Source organism: Trematomus bernacchii, unplaced genomic scaffold (assembly GCF_902827165.1).
Source record: "Trematomus bernacchii unplaced genomic scaffold, fTreBer1.1, whole genome shotgun sequence".
Taxonomy (NCBI): Eukaryota; Metazoa; Chordata; class Actinopteri; order Perciformes; family Nototheniidae; genus Trematomus; species Trematomus bernacchii.
This window is the reverse complement of record NW_022987648.1, coordinates 18467985-18486960: the sequence shown is the minus strand read 5'-3', so window position 1 is coordinate 18486960 and position 18976 is coordinate 18467985. Positions and strand designations below refer to the sequence as shown.

Here is an 18976-nt window from a genome sequence, read left to right as displayed (position 1 = left end):
CATTATTAATATTCTAGGGATAAAACTATTCAAAATGTAAAATAAATGTTTTATCTGCATTATACAGTTTTGAACTATGTTGAAACATTTATTGATCAATCCGGTGATTCCAAACTTTGAGACGACAGTGTGCATTAATCAGACCGTAACAGTGCTTTCATATTGCAAAGTACAATTGAGAGCAAGGCAGGAAATGAAAAATGAGATATCGGCAGAACAGAAAACCTCCCATCTTGTGAAAATCGTTCTGCTTTCGATTGTTGTGTCACTGCTCCTGCTGGGCGACTCATCCCTCTCCCCACCTGAGCATGTCGCAACAATCTGCCATCCCGCCAGGCTTTATTTACTAATGTGGAAAACACAATCACTCATCAAAGATGCCTGGGAGTAAGATGTAAGTGGGAGGCAGAATGAAAGCAAGGACAGAATAAAAGGCCTGAATGAAAAGCAACCAGAGAACAATGCCAGCTAATTACAGCAGCCAGAAGAGTGCAGAACAAACACGTGGTGATTTGAGAAGAAGCGTCTGTCTGTCAGTGATAAATTGGACTGAAAATCTCTCGCATGAATTGTTTCTATTAATCATTCATGTCATTTGACTTTTTACCAGTTGTGGAAGAAGTACTCAGATATTTTACAAAAAAAAAAGCAGGAATACCGCATTTTAGAATAACTCTGTTACAACTGAAAGTCTTGCATTCAAAATCTTACTTGAGTAAAAGTACAAAAGTATTAGCTTACAAATATACTTAAAGTACCAAAACTAAACATGCTCAGACAGACTGGCCATTTTCGGGATAATATATATTACATCACTGGATTATAATTACAATGTGTTCATTATTTTAATTGTGAAGCTAGTAAAGGTGGAGCTTACTTTAATGACTTTTCATACTGCCAGTTATCTTGAATTCATAATAGTACATCAAAATCTATTTGTTGATTTATATTTTTTACGAGTTATATAAACCTGCATAGTTCTTATTAACTTATATTGTCAAACAAATGTTGTAAAAAGTCAAATGGACAATATTTGCCTCAAACATTTTGTGGAGAAGAAGTATAAAGTAGCGTAAAATGGAAATACTCAAGTAAATACCTCAAAATTGTACTTAAGAACAGCACTTTAGTCAAGGTACATCGTTACTATCAACCACCGCTTTCACAATACACCCTTTCCACATTTATAATGCTGTTCATCACACGTCGACTTGAACATCTGCTTTTAAATTAGTAATGGCGTCTGTGTCCACAAGCATGAATCCAGCCAGCCATCTTTGCATAGCCAATATGTGATTGTCAAGAACAATCTGTGGCCCGTGTGACAGCCCTGCCCTTTCCAAAACAGACGGCTACAAGCTCCCTCTGAAATCAAATGAAACCCTGCATTTCCTCCTTCCACATGTCTCTCAGAGTAGAGCTGGCAGCACAGCGGTGCTCCCTTTCAGGAGGTCAGAATCAGACCAGTACTGATCAAAAACCATCCAATATATTCTCTCATCTGAGACCACGGAGCCTCAGAGAAGATGAGACGTGATGGAGGGGGTTTCTTTACAAAATCACAGCAACAAAATATAACAAGTCGGCAATTTACTACCCTAACCGATAAGTACCATCACAGCACTCTATTATCATCGTAATCTGTTTCAAAAATTGTGTAGCTTAAACTGCTTAAGAGAAGCTGTCGCAAGAGGGGTTTGTATTAGATCAATTCATTTATTCCTTATATAGTAGAAATGTGTCTAAACAAGTGGCTCCAAAAACACGTTTTTTGTCTAACACACCCCCATTGCTCTCTCAGCCCTTCAGTGGCAACACAATGTGTGAATGGATTATAAACATTGTAAACAAATGCTAACTCTTTTTTTCTATTTCATTTAGCTTACGGTTTGAAAATCAACTCAAGTTAACTAGTTTATTCTTCTTTATATTTCAATGGTTTTTCAATACTTTTAGCATGAATACTCTTTATATATTATTGTGAGCTAACTTTTTCAAAACTGTTCATCCATAGCTAGATCAGACAACAATTTTAACTCTTGTTAAAACATTTTTCACAAACTCTAAATCACAACAGGTGCTGTGATTGTGTTGTTGTGCAATTTAATTATGACTCAGGTGGGCAGCATACTGGTTTCCACTAAGATCTCACTCATTTGTAAGCCCATTTGGTTGTTTATTTTCCTCTTCCTTTTATTTGTTGTTGATTTGAGTTAAGCTTCACTCCTGGCAGGTAACCCATGGGGTACAAAAACAGTATGCAGAAAAGCAAACCTCTGAGGATGACCTGCTTTTGAATAATGGATCATCATGGTGACAATTCCATAAAATATAAATGTTGATAGAATTACAGGTGGCCTGCTAGCTCTATTGCACCAGCCTACTGAGAAATCATATCATTTACAGCACGCTTTGGGAAATAGGAATATCAGTTAGAAAGGGAGGCTGGTGTCAAGGGGCGGGGGGGGGGGGGGATGACTCATGGTGGAGTCGGGAGGGTTGCTTGGGTCAGGGGGAGCAGCTGCAGGCAACACAACGTTAAAGAAGCAGATGCAACAGGGGGAGAATCCATCTTCCCTCGCTGCTGCGCCGCTGTGCCGGGATGATCAAGGCAGTGGAAAGATAGATTGGATGGAAACCGGCGTCCGTCTGAGCCTCCACACAAACTCTGTTATGTGCACATGCACTGCATAAACAAAACAAAATGTGTATGTGGAGAAGTCATGGGAGTGATAATGTCAGTGTGAATTTATTTTTCTCATTGCCTAGTTTAACAAAACTCCGAAATGTGTTTGCCAGAGTCAGAGGCGTGTAGTTTGTTCTGCTTCAGATCTACTTATACTGAAAGTCAAAGCCCGCTGTTGTTCTGAGGAATAAAGTCAAAGTGGAGCTTGAAGGTACTTACTGATGTCTTGAATAGCATATTACATCATTTTAAAAACCTGGCATGTCTTTTCTCCCCGACACAAGTCGCTGCAGTCGTGGCAAATGGCTTCATTCTGACAAAACATTTGAAGTGATCTTTGTCCTTGAATTTGCTTCTTTACTTACAGCAGTAGTCTATGGCTGACGAAAAGTGAAAACATTTCAAATAAATGTAACAAAGAGCGGCAAAATAAAAGCCAGTTGGAAGAAAAACTACCTGTCCAACATGTGTTATTATGTCAAAGCAAACAAATCTCCAAGTTGTTGATTTTTAGAAAATGTAGGAGCACATGAACTCCAGTATCTTTAAGACAGAAAGAACTGCCAGTGTTTTTCTCCACCAATACATTTTAATCATAGAGACTATAAAGCTGAGTAACATGCCCTTCACACTCTTCTCCTTTGAGCCTTTATATTACCGCCCTGCATGTTCTGTTACGCCACAAGATTGCACGTTTGCATGTACTTTAGTGCGGCAACTTTCCCCTTGAAGATGAGACAGGAAGCATTCATACAGTATGAGAAAAACATCAATTGTCAACCTGTTATGAAACTGTCTTCCAAGAGAGAGAGAGTGATTTGAATGTCAGGTGACGCCTGACATTCAAATCCGTGATGTCAGTCCTAACTCCAAATATTTGTGTTTACAAGTGCAGTTTGTGAAATAAAGAGATTTGATTGCCTTGCCGGAAAAAGGAAATGAAGCACTAAAATAAAAGACTATGGTCATTCTAAATGGGGAAATAAAATGTAGGAGAAAATCAACGAATGCACAAGGAAAGTAGTTTAGGTAGGAACACATACACCTATTCCCGACATGGGGAACTCTGAAAACATCCCTGCAATAGTTGGTTTTGGAGTTCACAACATAAAGGACTGGACCTCCCATACATGTTCTTTACAAGAAGAGTGCCATACGTGGATACATTCCTGTTACAGGCTGGCATTACCGCAGAGTACAATTTCATGCCCACACAATAGATCTGAATTTAGGAGAGTTTGGTTGAAAAACACTGGGATTAGAAAGACTAATAATTGATGCAAAGCACATGAAAGTCCACAGGACCTTGTTCCTGCAAACATTGTAAAACTAAACCAGGGCATGGCCTTCTGTTTAGTGATGTGCCCTGTTATTGGACAGACTGTTTGATGGCCCACACAAACCCTACCTCAGCACATCAGACTCTTGTTATCTAATCAGCCAAAGGACATTCAGCACCAGTTTTTTCCCCCGAAAACTGGCATACAAAGCAAATTCAATTTGTACAACACTGCATCAACAACACACAGATTTGTTCCCATGAGTAACTTGTTTGTTGTGCGAATGTGAACGAGTGCCCCTCAGAGACAGCAACATCATGTTTGCGAGACCATCCTTATTAGCTTGTTTGCATTCACAGCCCATCCCAAGTGGCAGCTAAAGCGAGAGATGCTGTCAGGCAGCCTGGCGTAATATGCAGCCTCGTCAGCATGTATACTGTACACAAGCAGACAGCCAGACACTGCTGCCTGTCTGGTCCCCCACAACTAACACATCTACATGTGTGATAGCTGGGAAATGATGTCATGCTAACTTATATTGAAAACCGACTGAATAACGTCCTCTAATGTGAGAGTGTGCCTTATAAATAAGCAGTAAACCACAGAGAGCTCATACTGGGTAAGCTGCAGAAGTATGAGATTAAACGTATAAATCCACTTCCTGAAGGGAGACCATACTGGTTGGAGGCATGGGGCTGTAGCATTATTACCAACATAAAAATGTGCTGCCTCATGAAGTCAGAAATGTTCCTGAGATGTGACGGCTCCTGGTGTGAAGGTGTGCCACTAACCTTCTCTCTGAGCTGCGAGCAGATGTCCTGCTGGTGCTGGCGGCCTCTGTGGAGCTTCAGCTCCTCCTGGTGGGCATGCCTCGCCTCCTGCAGGGTGACCAGGGCTCTGGCCAGCAGCTCCTCCTGATCCCGCTCACACTGCTGGGTCACCACCCTCAGCTGAGCCTGGGTCAAGCGCTGCCAGTCCCACACACGCTCATGCTCCATCTGGAGGACCCACATGCACAGAGAAGGAAGTGTTTATTATTGGACTGTATCATTACTAAATGTCTTTGTTGGTCAAATGCATTAGTTATTCGCAGTGGTGTAATGTAACAACGTTTTAGACTTGCATGCAACATTTGAGTTACTTTGAGGTACATTACATGTGTATTTTATATAAATGCCAACTTTATACTTCTAGTTAATTTACAGATAACAATCTTTGCATGGAAAACACAAACGTATATAAAATATGGTGTGTTTTCATTTAACTAAACTAGCCCACAGTTATTACAAAAACTGCTTTTGCAGATTAATCTCTTTTTATTTATTTTGGTGTTTTCTTTTTGCATTTTTCTGCACACGGTACTTTTATTAAAGGGGACCTATCATGCAAAATGCACTTTTGTACGTCTTTTATACATGAATATGTGTCCCCGGTGTGTCAGGGAACTCACCAAGTGTCAGAAAACACAACCCTCTCTCTTTTCCTCCATACCCAAATCTCTAGAAACGGGGCTGCAACGGAGCTGATACAGATTTGAAATTGTTCTGACGTCAGAAACGGGGAGCTCCGCCTATATGGGCAACTCTCCACCTATCAGGGGAATGGGGGGTTGGGCCACGGCCACGGCCATTGCCGCTCGAAAGCGCTGGAGACGCTGTAGTACATATGCCAGGCCTGTAAGTGGCGCTGTAGTCTGCCACAAAAGCAGCGAAGAAGACTTCTCACAGAATCAGCCCTTGCAAAAACAGGGCTGGAAAAGAGCAAATAGAGCGAAATGAGGCATGGCTAAAATGCATGATCTGTTTGGTATTTTGAAAAAAATACTTCACAGACATGTTTTATATAGGTATGGCCCTACAATATATTATTAAAATATAGCATGATAGGTCCACTTTAAATAATGTATTACTTTTACTACATTTTGCTATTCATACTTAGCTAGTTTTACCTTGAATAACCTTTTTAATGCAGGACTTTTACTTGTAACTGATTATTTTAACAGTGAGGCATTACTACATTTACCTAAAATCAAGGATCTAAATACTTTCTCCTCAACTGGTTCTTCATATAAACTTTGAACGAAAATCCTAATCAAAGACAAAAATGGTAGAAAATCAAGATTAAGGTAATGACCCCAAAGTGAAACACTGCTGAATTATACAATGTGTTGTAAGACATTAATGACAAACAATCAGAATTCCACAAACAGCCCCACATGATGTACTGTCTTTAACAATGGCAGCAGGGCCACAGGGGGAACTCTGTGGCAGATCTGGCTCTGCTGGTGTATCAAATGCCCCCTCTCTCCAGGCTGTGAAATGTCCTGAAGGGAAACAGTTCCTTTCTGTGTGAGGGCTGCCTGTAGCTATTCATCATAGTGTCAGCGCTCACAGAGGCTGCATCACTTGGCTGCTTCATTGGAACAGAGGGAATGATATTCATCTATGGGCTAATAGCGGCTAACTGACGGTGGGAAGGCATTAGACGGCTCACTGGTTTTATTGAAAATGAGTGAGCTGACAGATCTGCCAACGGAACAGAAGTGCCAGAGGCAGCCGAGCAAATCCTGTTTATTAATGCGCAACTTTAAAACTTTAGGAAGATCCACCCTTGGTTCTCATTTTCTCCTGTCCTCTCCTTCACTACCCTTGTCTTCCTCAAGTTTTTGTGAATGAGCGTGTTCACAGTGTGTGTGTCTGTGTACATGATTGCAATGTGTGTTCACACATATGTGCCTGCATGCACTTTAGCCAACACATCAGACACAGTAGGTACGTTGAAGCATCCACCGCACTATGTCTGCAGTGCACATTTAAAGTTGCACGACATTTAGTTTAGGTGCTGCATTCAAATTCCCTCTGCAGATTGCGGAATACCTCAAGGACTGAGCCACACTAAGGAGGAAAGATAAAACTGGCTACCCGGATTAATTCAGAAAAGGTAAGATGTAGGAAATGTTTCCACTATTGCCATATCATGAGGGCATTACTATAAAATGGCCTCTAATTGTGATGAAAGAACATAAAAAAGTAAATGATAAGATACAATAAAAAGCCCCATCCAGTAGAGGGAGATGTCCTCACTAAACTACCAGGAGTGCCTCCGTCTGATGTTAAACTGAAAGTTTAACTTTGGGTCAGCTAAACAAAACACAGAAAACATGGCCTCAAACTTCAACATACAAATGAAAAAGGCTCTATGTTGAGATAGTGATATGTTCTAGGATTCAAGTTAGGAACACTGACATAATCCCAATGTTTTAGGATTAAGACAGAAAAGTAATGAAATGGCACTAATCTGTCTATACCCGCTGATTCTGCTCTATTTTCCTTTGGTAATGTCTCTGCAAGATCACACAGAGAAAGTGAAATCACACTCTCACAAAAAATATATTGTGTCAAAGAATGAAACTTCTACCAAAATGTTCTTTCTACGACTATTCTTCTCAATTTACCCTCTTAAAATGTGAGGTTTTTCAAATGAGATGCAAGCAATTCAATATGGGGGCTAATTTATCACCAAGGCTATTAAACTGTTACACTGCACACACCCTTATAACTGTGGTAATGTATCACACCTGCTTTCTAGCTATAAAAATACAAGCTTTTGTATCTTGCATTATAATTAAAGATGACAAAGAAGCAGCAGAACATGATGCTATCACCCTGAAATGATTGCATGCAAAAGAAAAAAGGTGAGAAAAAAAAGAATGGCTAAAGAAGGAGCAGTCTGCAATGCTCTGAGGTGAGAAACCAACATAAGAAGGGCTAACAGCGGAGACATTGACTTCATAGAAATACAATACACAACATACAAGAGGGAAATATCTGTCCAAGCAGTATGCTGCTGAACTAACAGGATATTTATTTTGTAATGGAGCCAAACATGTAGGTGCAGAGACAACTTTAACTAGGGGGTCATCCTTTAAGGTTATGTTTACTGGATACGAATCCATGTCAAATATAGAAAATGCCAAGAAAGCCTACACAACAAATCCCAAATGTTTCTTAATCAGTGGGGTTTCATTTCAGCAACTCTATATCTATACCACTGATTACCAACTGCATTCAAACCAATGTAATTATGGTATCTGAATTAGGTGGAGCCCATCAAGTCTTGCTGTTTTCTGAGGAAGTGAAAAGTGTGATAGACAGTTGAGAAACACATCTCTCCTTCTGGCGAACCCCCTAAAGGCTGAACGATCACAGCTCTAAATGCGGCACCCAGTGAGGTAGGTAGGAGAGCGCGGCTGGCGGTTGTCATGGCGATGCTAGCTGGCGACGTGAGCGAGGTGTCCACAGTGGGTGACATGGCACATCCTGCAGCGTGCTGAGCGGCTCATTGTCCAGACGGATCTGTGTGTCTCTGCTCAGCGCTGGCTCCTGAGCTATATTGATCAGGGAGCATGGGACTCACACTGCAGGGGGGATTCAGACTGGGGGAGAGGTGTGTGTGGAAGTGCATCAGTTTACAGTGCGCGTTAGTGTCCAGCAACCTCGTTTGGCATGTATGTGATGTTTTGTGTGCAGTACGGGTGGCGCAGTGGTCTGTGCGTCTGTGCGTCTGATCATCAGATCAAGGGGGCGTTGGGGAACTCCAGTTCGAAACCCGCTCCCGCCGCCACTGCGTCAGGCCGTTGTGTCCTTGGGCAAGACACTTCACCCGAATTTGCTCCTGTGGGTATTGTCCACAGTACATGTATGATATGAATGTGTACTTGTAAAAGCGCCTCGATGACTTTGAGGTGTGAAGATGGCCGGTGTGGCACAGTGCGCTGTGCAATGATTATCAGATCAAGGGGGTCAAACCCGCCGCCGCTGCGTCTGTAAAGCCGTTGTGTCCTTGGGCAAGACACTTCACCTGAACTTGCTCCTGTGGGTATTGTCCACAGTAGACCATTACATGTATGTATGATCTGTATGTGTAATGTGTATCTGTAAAGCGCTTTGAGTCATTGATAAAGCGCTATAATAAATATAAGGATTATTATTATTATTATAGTACAGTCAGGGAGAAAGAAATAAAAAAGGGCAGAGGACAGTAGTAGCCCAGATTGATCAAATAGGATCAATTCAGATAACCTCGAAATGCTCAGTGGTCAGCAGATCAGACTGTGGTTGATCAGCTTCAAGGTGTAAATGTATCGGTGAGAGTGTGAACAGAAATCCCCTTAAAACATGGATTTCTTTGAGGAAAACGTCCCATAACCGATGATCATTTCCATTATTTCTTATTCGCTAATGCAGCCCTATTTGTACTTGTACACTATAGTTGTACTACTCAAGATTCAAGGCTTTATTGTCATGTGCACAGTAGCTACTGTGTAGATATGGCAATGAAAAACTTAAGTCCCAGGCTCCTCCAACAATGGAACATGAATATACTGTATAGGACATAAAATAAAATAAAAACAATACAAATAGTAAAAGGAATAACAGAATAAAAATAAAATAGTGAGAGAAGAGAATGTTGTAAGATGTGCAAGTAAATACAAATTAAAGAAGAGTCTATAAACACGTAAATGGAATATGATATATAGATAAATAAATTGCAAGATGCAAACAGATTTTACTTAAGTCAAGTTACGGGGTACTTATGACCACTGTTAGTATCTATCTTTGATATTTTCTATATGTATTTGTGTGTATGTTCAGGTGACTGGTGAGTTTATGCATATTTGTATGTATGTGTACAATATAACAAGCATTGGGTTTTAGTTCAACTAAATAATATGCACATAAATACTCTTTCTTTAACATATTTAGTACTGACCAGCTCTTGTTTACTTTTCTCCGGGAAGAGTCTTTGCAGCAGGTCCATGTAGAGAGCTCTGTGGTTTGATTGGTCCTGAGTGTACTGAGACAGAGTGGACAGGAAGCGTTGGTGGTCATCTGCACACCAGCCACAGAACCTGAAACAGATTCCAACCAAGAGAATACAGGATCATAAAGCAACATTTACACCCGACTTGAATTCCAAATGGTATACTGATTAATTGCATACTGCTCATATAAGCTAACAGTGCTATACAGCGCTGATATGGAAGTACAGATCAAGAGACAGTGACATAATCAACCTCCTGGGGAGAAACAGCTTGCTTCTGGGGAGGGAAGGGACTGTGCCTTTATGCTGCTGGGGTCCTGCTGAGTTTTTGTAATCTTTATTCTTGATCTTATCAGCTTCCCTGGAGTTTTGCCTATACCTTTATTTATCAAAATGGATGGCTGAAAATCATTAAAAGCTATGAAGACTTAGTGAGATATTGAATGTAATGCCAGCATACATGTATTCAATGTTAGCTGCTAAATCCTACCTGTCAGTTGTCTGCAGTTGATCTTGGAGATCCTGCAGCCTGCTCTGGTATCTTTCTGATAGCGAGTGAAAGGCCTGGATCAGGGCGACCTTCAGCTCTGGGTAAGGGCAGTTTGACTCCAACACTTCCTCTGGACAGCTTCCTATGATCACCAGATCATCTGAGGTACTAGTGAGATATTTCTGCAAAGGACAACATGACTATCTTTGACATATATACAGAAATGTTCACACGTTTTATTTGGTGACACACTGTAGCGATGGTTTTTAATAACAATTGTGCTGACAGAGAAGGAGGATATCTATAAACCAGTAGTGATAAATGTACCTCTAAGCCACAGCCAATGATCTCCTCCTCCAAAACCTGATACTCTGTATTGAGTTTTGCAGTTATTTCATCTTGCTGGTCCTTCACAAAGTGTATCTGGGTATTCAAGGATAAAACAAAACAATAGTCATAGAAAAGGCACAAAAAAACCCAATCATGACAGTAGCAGTTTAACCTTATTGTGTCTGGGGAAAATACAATTCCAATAAGCTGTTAGTTTACCATAAAAATGAATCAATAATTGTTTGATAGTTCCATGTCTAACCCTGCCCATCAAGGAATTACTTTTATATCACAAATTCTTTAAAAAAAATAGAATAAAACAACATGAGGATTGTAGGGATACACACAGCAGTCGGCTGTAACACTTCATTATGCTATGACCGCTCAAATGAACAGTTCATTTCTTTAACCAAGCCACATTGTTGATTCAGAAACATTTATCATCAGAATGATTCAGTAATAGCAATCGACAAGTAACTTCTTATCTCCCAAAATGCTAAATATCAGAAGAAGATAAACAGTAATGTTTAAACACGTCGCACAGCTCCATGGTTTTGTTGTACAATCAAAAAGTGAGTAGTGAACTTTATCTGCACACAGGTATTATGAGCCTGAATGGGATTGATGCATGATAAAAAGGTGAATTACGATCAAAGATAGCAAAAGTTACCTTGATGGATGGACAGAAGGACAGGGATATTAGCATAGTTAATCTAGTTGGTAACCTCACTAAGAATGTATGAATAAGGAGAAATACTAAAAGCTTTTATAATTTATAGTAAAATATGCAATTATTATAGTTTCTGCTTTAACTCCACTCTTAAATCTAGTCAATGCTGGTAAAAACGTGATGTTTAATAGTTCACATTATTTAACCGCCAGTGACATGGCCTTAGGTCCATTTTCATTTCATTGTACCTTTTGATTTCATTTTATAAAGTAGTGCTTAAAGTGGACCTATCATGCTATATGTGAATAATATAGTGTAGGACCATACCTATATAAGGCATATTTATACTTTTTTTTTTTCAAAATACCAAACAGATCATGCATTTTAGCCATGCCTCATTTTGCTCAATTTGACATTTTTTAGATCTGTTTTAGCAAGGGCTGATTCTGTGAGAACAGCACCATCTACAGGCCTGGCATATGTACTACAACGTCTCCAGCGCTTTCGAACGGCAATGCCGTGGTTGTCTCCTCCTGATTGGTGGAGTTGGCCCAATAGCCGTAGCGCCACTGTCCTGACGTCAGGAAAGTGTTCAAATCTGGATCAGTTTTTATCAGATCCGTTGCAGCCCCTTTTTTAGAGATTTGGGTATGGAGGAAAATAGAGAGGGTTGTGTTTTCTGACACTTGGTGAGTTCCCTGGAACACCGGGGACACATATTCATGTATAAAAGACGTACAAAAGTGCATTTTGCATGATAGGTCCCCTTTAACTTAAGGCCCATTTTCTTTCGAAACTTGGGTTTTGGGATGAACGTGGTGGGATAAGAAATAGACAAATTTAACAAAAGGAAAAAGAGAGAACCCGAGGCTGGGTGTGTTTGTGTATGTTGACGGGGGGGATTGTTCTATTGTGCTTATGCAATAATGTTTCCAGGGTCTGTAGGCCAGAAAAAGTAGAGGGGGGTCATGGGAAAGAAACAAGCCTGAGGGAGCCACACAGAGGAGACAAAATGGCTGGCAGACAGCTCGTTCCAAGTTGGGTCTGTCTTTAAAGACCCCTGCTTACTCCCTAATCTCGCCATTCATCTCTGCAGCTTGCAGAAAGCCTCTGAGAGTCAAAAGCAGACTCTGTGACTTCGGGAGGGATATCTAACAAACAAGAGATTCAATAGCAGTGAATATGACTGTGTGCAAGCTTAAATCTTTGTGTGAACAAGCAGGACAATCCAGTTCTGCTGGATGTGCAGGACAGACTGTTTTGGTACCTCAATAGTTCCCTAACATCTGAGGACATGAGCTGTAAGAAGCAAATCCTCAAATCTTGAAAAATGCTTTAAAAAACCAGGTGCAGAAATTATATTTTAAATCAATTTTTGATCCTAGATTTAGAAATATTGCTAGCTTTCTACAAATGAAGCTCCTTTATCAATGTCACGGTGGACATCCATTTTCATTTTATTTCACTCAGATACCTGTTGTTTAACTTCTTCCCCGTCGGATTGATTAGCAATGAGATCCTGACGTTGTGCTTCACCCAGTCTGAAGCACAGGTCGTCCTTGAGCTGAAGAACAGGCTCCACCGTGGCTTTCCTGAACGCCTCACGCTCCCTCTCCAGCAGCACCCCTAAACCCCAACACAGATGTGCAAGGGCGCATGTGAGTTTTGAATTTATAAACAGTATAATGAAAATGATCAAACGGTTAGTGTTGTTTACCAAAATCTTGAAGGAAGAAGATGGCAGTGTCTGTTCTACCGTTTGGCCTGAGCTGTTGAAGAAAATCCTTGATGTCATTCTCAGCCTTCTCCCTGTTTCATGAGAGGAAGGGGAAACTGTTTTAAACACAACAACATTAAGTTAATAAGCCAACAATTAAGAAATAACAATACAAAATCAGAATACCCGCTAAGACAGCGATAAATTATCACTTCAAATGTTGACTTATTAAAATAACCTCTAATTTATGGCAGATCTACAAACAACAAATCATTGATGCCTTTATGTGCTAAACGTTGGGCCAATTTCAACACCTTTATTGTTAAAGTTTTTAGATTTGATATTCATAATCTGAATCTGCAAACTAACTTGTAACTAGAACTAAGAATTTAATTTAAAATTACATTTAAAAACTCAAGTAACTTAGTAATGACTTAAAATTTTTTTTTAAGTACATGCATTTAGTTACCTTTCACCACTACATTGACTGCTGGGATTCATTTCTGGAGATATGGGGACAGGCTGGGGACCAGACCTATCCTTCCTTCTGATTATCACCCACTATCTCAGACTCAACTGGAATAATCTTTCACAAAAAATGTGAACATGCTGTGGGCAGTATCACACCATCAGCCCCACGGAGAGCGCTACAGAGATTGTTGACTTGCTGCTTACTGGCTCGGGGGTTGACATGATTGTGAATAAAGGAAGTTACCATAGAGACATCTGCCTGATTTACCATCTGACAAGGTGGCTTTTGAATCCCATGGTATTTTAACTAGATGTATGCCTAGAGAGTTCCAAGCAGTGGCACCTCTTTATGAGTAGGCTCATTACTGAGGCTCACGCTTGTGTACATCATTAACCTTGGGTGGCTCAGACACAGTCATTACGCAGCCAAACACGCTGCACCCCAGAGCTAGCGCTGCCCTTCTCACTTCACAAGGCATGACACCGCTGGGGCCCCACACTTCTGGACGCAGAGGAAGCGCGTTTCTCCATTCACTTTACTCTACTTTCACCACACAGCTCAAACCCTCTACTTCTCTCTGTTTCTCACCCTTACATTCAATGTCATCACTGCAGGGAAATCATGTGGAATCTTCCATCTCTTCTCTTCTTATTTTCTCCCTAATACATACAGTATTTCTCCCCAGGCTGCTGTCCCCTCTCTTTCTCTAAACCCTATTTTTTTCGTGCAGGGTCCTGCCTGGGCTCAATGGAGCTTAAGTGGAACGGTTGCGTGGTGTAATAGCCAGAAAACTGCGGCAGATAATGACAGGGAGTAATAGGGGGCTCTTACTCAGCCTTTTGCAGCCTGGGGCACTCTCTGCTCCACACCTGTCTGTGCTGCCGTAATACGGAGCTCTCCTTGGTCGCCTTGGCTGCACAACGCGTCTTCTGAACCTATAAGACAAGGTTTAACGCTCAGCAGGAAAAACCCTGGAACTGAATCAGCACGTTAAAACAAATCACCACAGTGTTTGCTTTTCAATACACTTTAGCCATGACATTTATTTCCTCCTACAAATAATTAACATAGTCTTGAAAAACCTGACTCTGTAAGTGCCTTAATGCATCAATTATCTGGGCCATTTTATAACATCGAAAAAGCACGAGAACTAAAGTGAATAAATCATGATGTTGGAACGGATGGTGAAACATAAAATAGGTAATTTTTGTGTCCTTTTACCAGGAATAAGTTATCTTCCTTTACACACATCAGGAATAGGTTTACACAGGCATTGCTTCAGCCATTATTAGCGATATTGTGGCTGTGAACGGCTCATCAACGGAGTTAATTCAACTGAAACGGTATCACTGTTAAAGCATGAAGGCAAAATAAACAGCAGCAAATTAAAATAATCATGTGGAAACCTGAGACACGTTTTTAGGAATAGGAGGTGGGTGGGGGGGGGGGGGGGGGGTGTAAAAGTCTTAATCTACTCTCATTTATTTTCTCTTTTCATTATGAAAGGACAAGGCCCTCCTTCACAGCGCTTTCCATGCAGCAATTCATTGTCTTCTATCAGCGTTTTTATACACAGGCCACTGGCTCAGATAATTGTTCAAAGGAATATCTCAAATAACCAATCCATGGGAACAATGCATTTCATATTAATAGGAAATGAAAAGGAGTTAATGTGTTTATCGTTGTCTTTAATGCGTGTCAAACTTCAGGGTCAGGTTCGTCTACAGATCCTTACCCTCAGGATGTCAAAAACATTTTAGAGTTATTCCAATCTACAGTGCTCGATCTGAAACAAGGGCTGTCTTTAAAGAAAGAGGCCAAATTGGGGTCATCCCTTGCCTCCTCCAGGCTAGGTGATTTAAATGTGCATTGGTTGCCTAATAAACTCAGCTGGACTACAAAGAATGAGCCTGGAGCTAAATTTACATCAGCTGAATTCTGCTCTCACTGTTACAATAACCTAATCCACCAATATAAACACTCTGAACGATCGAGGGCCAGTACGGTTCCCCTTTCAACCATTTTAGTGGACAAATACTTTTTTAATTATTTGTATCAAACTGAGTCAAAGGAAAAAGTGTGCTTCTATTACTTGTAATCGTATATTTGCCACTCCACATTGTTTTTGCAAATGTTTGGGCATGACACCCTTTCTCATTGTTTTTGTTATCTCTAAAACAGCCTGTGCAGATTTGATCTGTTTTTGATACCTTTCAGATATCTCTTGTGAATGAATCCCAACCAAGATATAGATAAACAACATGATGTGGTACTTTCCAGATCCATGACATAACCCTTTAAAGCTCCCAAATCAGAAATATGGAGTTCAAATCAAAAATACATGATTATAGCCACAAATGATGATGCTTCGCCAGAGTACCATAAAAACGAAATCTGTCGATCATAGAGATATTGAGTGAATTCATGCCTCTCCCCAACATTTTGGCTTGTCAGAGTGAAGCACAGGTGTTAATAAAAACATTAATGATCCCTTGTTCCCTTTTTTTTTTTGTATCGCTCAATACTAGGTGAACTCTTGGATTGAAGCAGAAGGTAGTGTAATGCAACGCACAAGAACACCTTTTTGTTTCATAGTGGATATTTTCAGGACACTATTTTGTGCAAACATTTCTTCAGTATTCCAAAACTCTAATAAAAAGGCAGTGTGTAAATGGAGTGCGCTATATAGTAAAGAAGAGGCAATTTTGCTCATAGCACAGGACCCTAAAACTGTAGCAGCCTAATGGAATTCATTCATAATTAATTTCATTATTTACACATGTGCTTATTGTGACAAGTCCAAATGTATTCAACGATAAAGGCACATTGTATGTTGACAACATTTAAATTAAAGATATTATTTCTATGTTTTTGTAAATAACACAAAAACCAGAGCTGCTGAGAAAAAAAATATGATCAATCGGCAAAAAGAGGGTGTTTGAGTATCTAGCAATGCTGCTAGTCCTTTCACAATAATGATCCCCTTGAGGCGACTCATTTATTTACCCTCAATCACATCACCAACAGGATATGCTCAGAACGCCTTCCTTTCAGCAGGGCGACCCGATGTGAACATAGCCGTCTTATCTAGGTTATGCAGCGTGCTGGGTTGGAAGGAGCCACGGGCAACCATAATGATGCTTAAAGGCTTCTGCCACAGTTTAACAATTAAAACACCGCAGGTCCAACAGCCTTATCTCAATTGCCCAAAGCAATACTCTTTTAATTTTGCTGTACTCAGGGTTGGAAGACTATGAACTTCAATCCGTTTTGTAGAAACCCTGGGTCTCTAAATGAATAGTCATGAGATCTGTAATGCTACTGTGTATGGTAGTGATATTACTGCTCTGTGTGATGTGGTTGGACAAACTATAAAGTGTATGAAATCCCTGTTGTCATATGGTATGAAATCCCTTAACAGTATGTGTTGAAGAGAGAGGAAAGAAAGGTAGACAAACACAAATAAATGGCACTATTTCCCACTATTGGAGACATTTTGTTTTATCACCTCACATTCAAATCTGTTTTTTGTCAGTTCAAGCTCTTCCTGTGGTGGATAATGAATAGGACTGTTTGCTATTATTGTGTTGTTGCCCATTCTTCTTCATTTGCTCTTGATTCAACATTTTATTAAATACAACAGGAATAGATTTTATAATAACAATGCTGTTTCAAGCAGAGGCAGGATATTGATAACAACCAAATGTTACCTTTAATCCAATTAGATCAGACTCCAGGCGCTTGGCATCAACAATGGTTTGTAGTTTTTGGTATTCAGCCGGTTTGTACTTTGAGCTGCCAAGACCATTTTTCATCCGCAGTGTCAGTTTTTCTGCATGGATGAAAGCAAATGATATGGCTGAATTAGGATCATTGGAATTGTTGAAAATCTCATCACTTTTAATGTCTGAAGTGAAGTCATTATGCTGACTTCAGCAAAGAAATAAAAAGGAGGTGAAAACAGAGGAACATCAGCGCTAATGGATTGGAGGGCTAATTTGAAAAATGACTGGAGGGGAGGGGGGGTAACAGCGGGGCAAACTAACTGTGTCAGACAGTTTTTGAGCAGTTCAGCTGTGAGTTAAAGAGGCGGGTGAATAAATACAAGCAATGCTGCCTTTGTCAAAAACATCAGAGACTTGACACCTGGGGAATTCAACACGGGGACATCAGGTCAAATCTGTTCAACAGATCAATGGGGCCACTGTGTCACAAGTCAGCAATATTTCAGGCCCAGTTTCTGCTGACTTACCCACATCTTCTGCTCTGTAGTTTGTAATGAATGTATTCCGATCCATTCCACTCATTTTTGCCTGCAAAATGAAGGAATAAATAACTGCTTTTATGTGAAAAATACAGAGGTTTTTGAAAAACAAATAACATTTAAACGGCAGAGGTACCTGGCTTTAGTCAGATTATTAAGGTCTTCAAGACATTGCTAAATCCAATCCAGTGAAACAATTCAACTCAATAAAATCAAGTGGTAGTATGCCTTTAAAAATACTTCTTACTAAATTATTAAGAAAATAATTAATAATAATGTGTTGGAGCCCTGTAGTTCAAAAGTAATACTGGGGCACACAAATGAAACACCTTACAAACATGCAGGTGAGCCTGAGAGGTGTCACGGTGGAGCAGTTGTTTACCTATCCTGTCAGCTAGCTAATGCTAACAAAGTCTACAGTAAACGTAAAGTCAGATGAATTGAAATATTGAAAACATTAAACACAGCGAAGTTTTACAGAGCCTCGTACTGCTTCTAAATTGAACTCACACGAAGAGTCAACTCTTTACTATGCGAGTAAAATAAACATTTAACCCACTAAACCCTACCTTACCTTCTGTATCCCACTGTACAGTGAAAAAAAAAATGTAACCAAGGAAACTATTATCTTTACTCCCATTGGTTAATTCAACACAGGGAACCTCCTATGGACCGCCCCCTGCTCCCATTGCAACCAATCAGGAGTGTGCAGTGCTTTCCCACACTCCCACTGACGTCATGCACGCTCGCTTTGCCTGGGTTTGCTGGTGGAAGCGACGGAGGGTCTTCTTCTTCTTCACGACTATGGAGAAGCGTTTTCACTCTTCCACATGCATGGGACTAAACGAGGGGACTTTACCGATGAAGTTACATTTTCCAATGTAGATCCTAGCCGCAGCTCAGCCAGTGGAACAACAGTCCCCCCAAGGTATTTATTATCTATTTTTTCCGCTCATTCACTTACTGCAGAATAATTGGGGGGAAAACGTAGGGAAAAAATACATGCATCTGTGCGCAAGGCAGGAGGGTATGGTCTGCTACGTTAACTCAGAAAGTCATGAATTCACTGTGTAAAGAAAGTGTTAGCTTTTTTGCGTACGTGTACGGCACAAGGTAAACTTATTTAGGCTTATAAACAGCGGGAGTGAATCTAATACTACCTTAATCTTGATCTTGTGACCGAGTCATCGCCAACAACGCACACCTTTGAAGGACCTCATGCTGTAACCTCAATTCACCAGGCG

General features: G+C 40.4%; 1 protein-coding gene across 2 annotated transcripts in view; it reads right to left on the bottom strand.

Annotated features, from left to right (window-relative positions):
• The window catches only part of LOC117485980 (coiled-coil domain-containing protein 148-like), a 27330-nt gene extending 8354 nt beyond the window's left edge, over positions 1-18976 (bottom strand). Inside the window, exons 1-10 of one of the 2 annotated variants that reach the window (XM_034134692.1) lie at positions 18893-18976; positions 17721-17781; positions 17179-17300; positions 14300-14403; positions 12997-13088; positions 12754-12905; positions 10607-10702; positions 10280-10461; positions 9739-9877; positions 4758-4964 (exon numbers count right to left, since the gene is read on the bottom strand). In XM_034134692.1, coding sequence (XP_033990583.1) covers positions 4758-4964; positions 9739-9877; positions 10280-10461; positions 10607-10702; positions 12754-12905; positions 12997-13088; positions 14300-14403; positions 17179-17300; positions 17721-17775 — 1149 coding nt within the window. In that variant the 5' untranslated portion in view covers positions 17776-17781; positions 18893-18976. Of the gene's footprint in view, positions 1-4757; positions 4965-9738; positions 9878-10279; positions 10462-10606; positions 10703-12753; positions 12906-12996; positions 13089-14299; positions 14404-17178; positions 17301-17720; positions 17782-18306; positions 18327-18892 lie in introns of those variants that run through there. The other variant, XM_034134693.1, reaches the window with a different exon arrangement.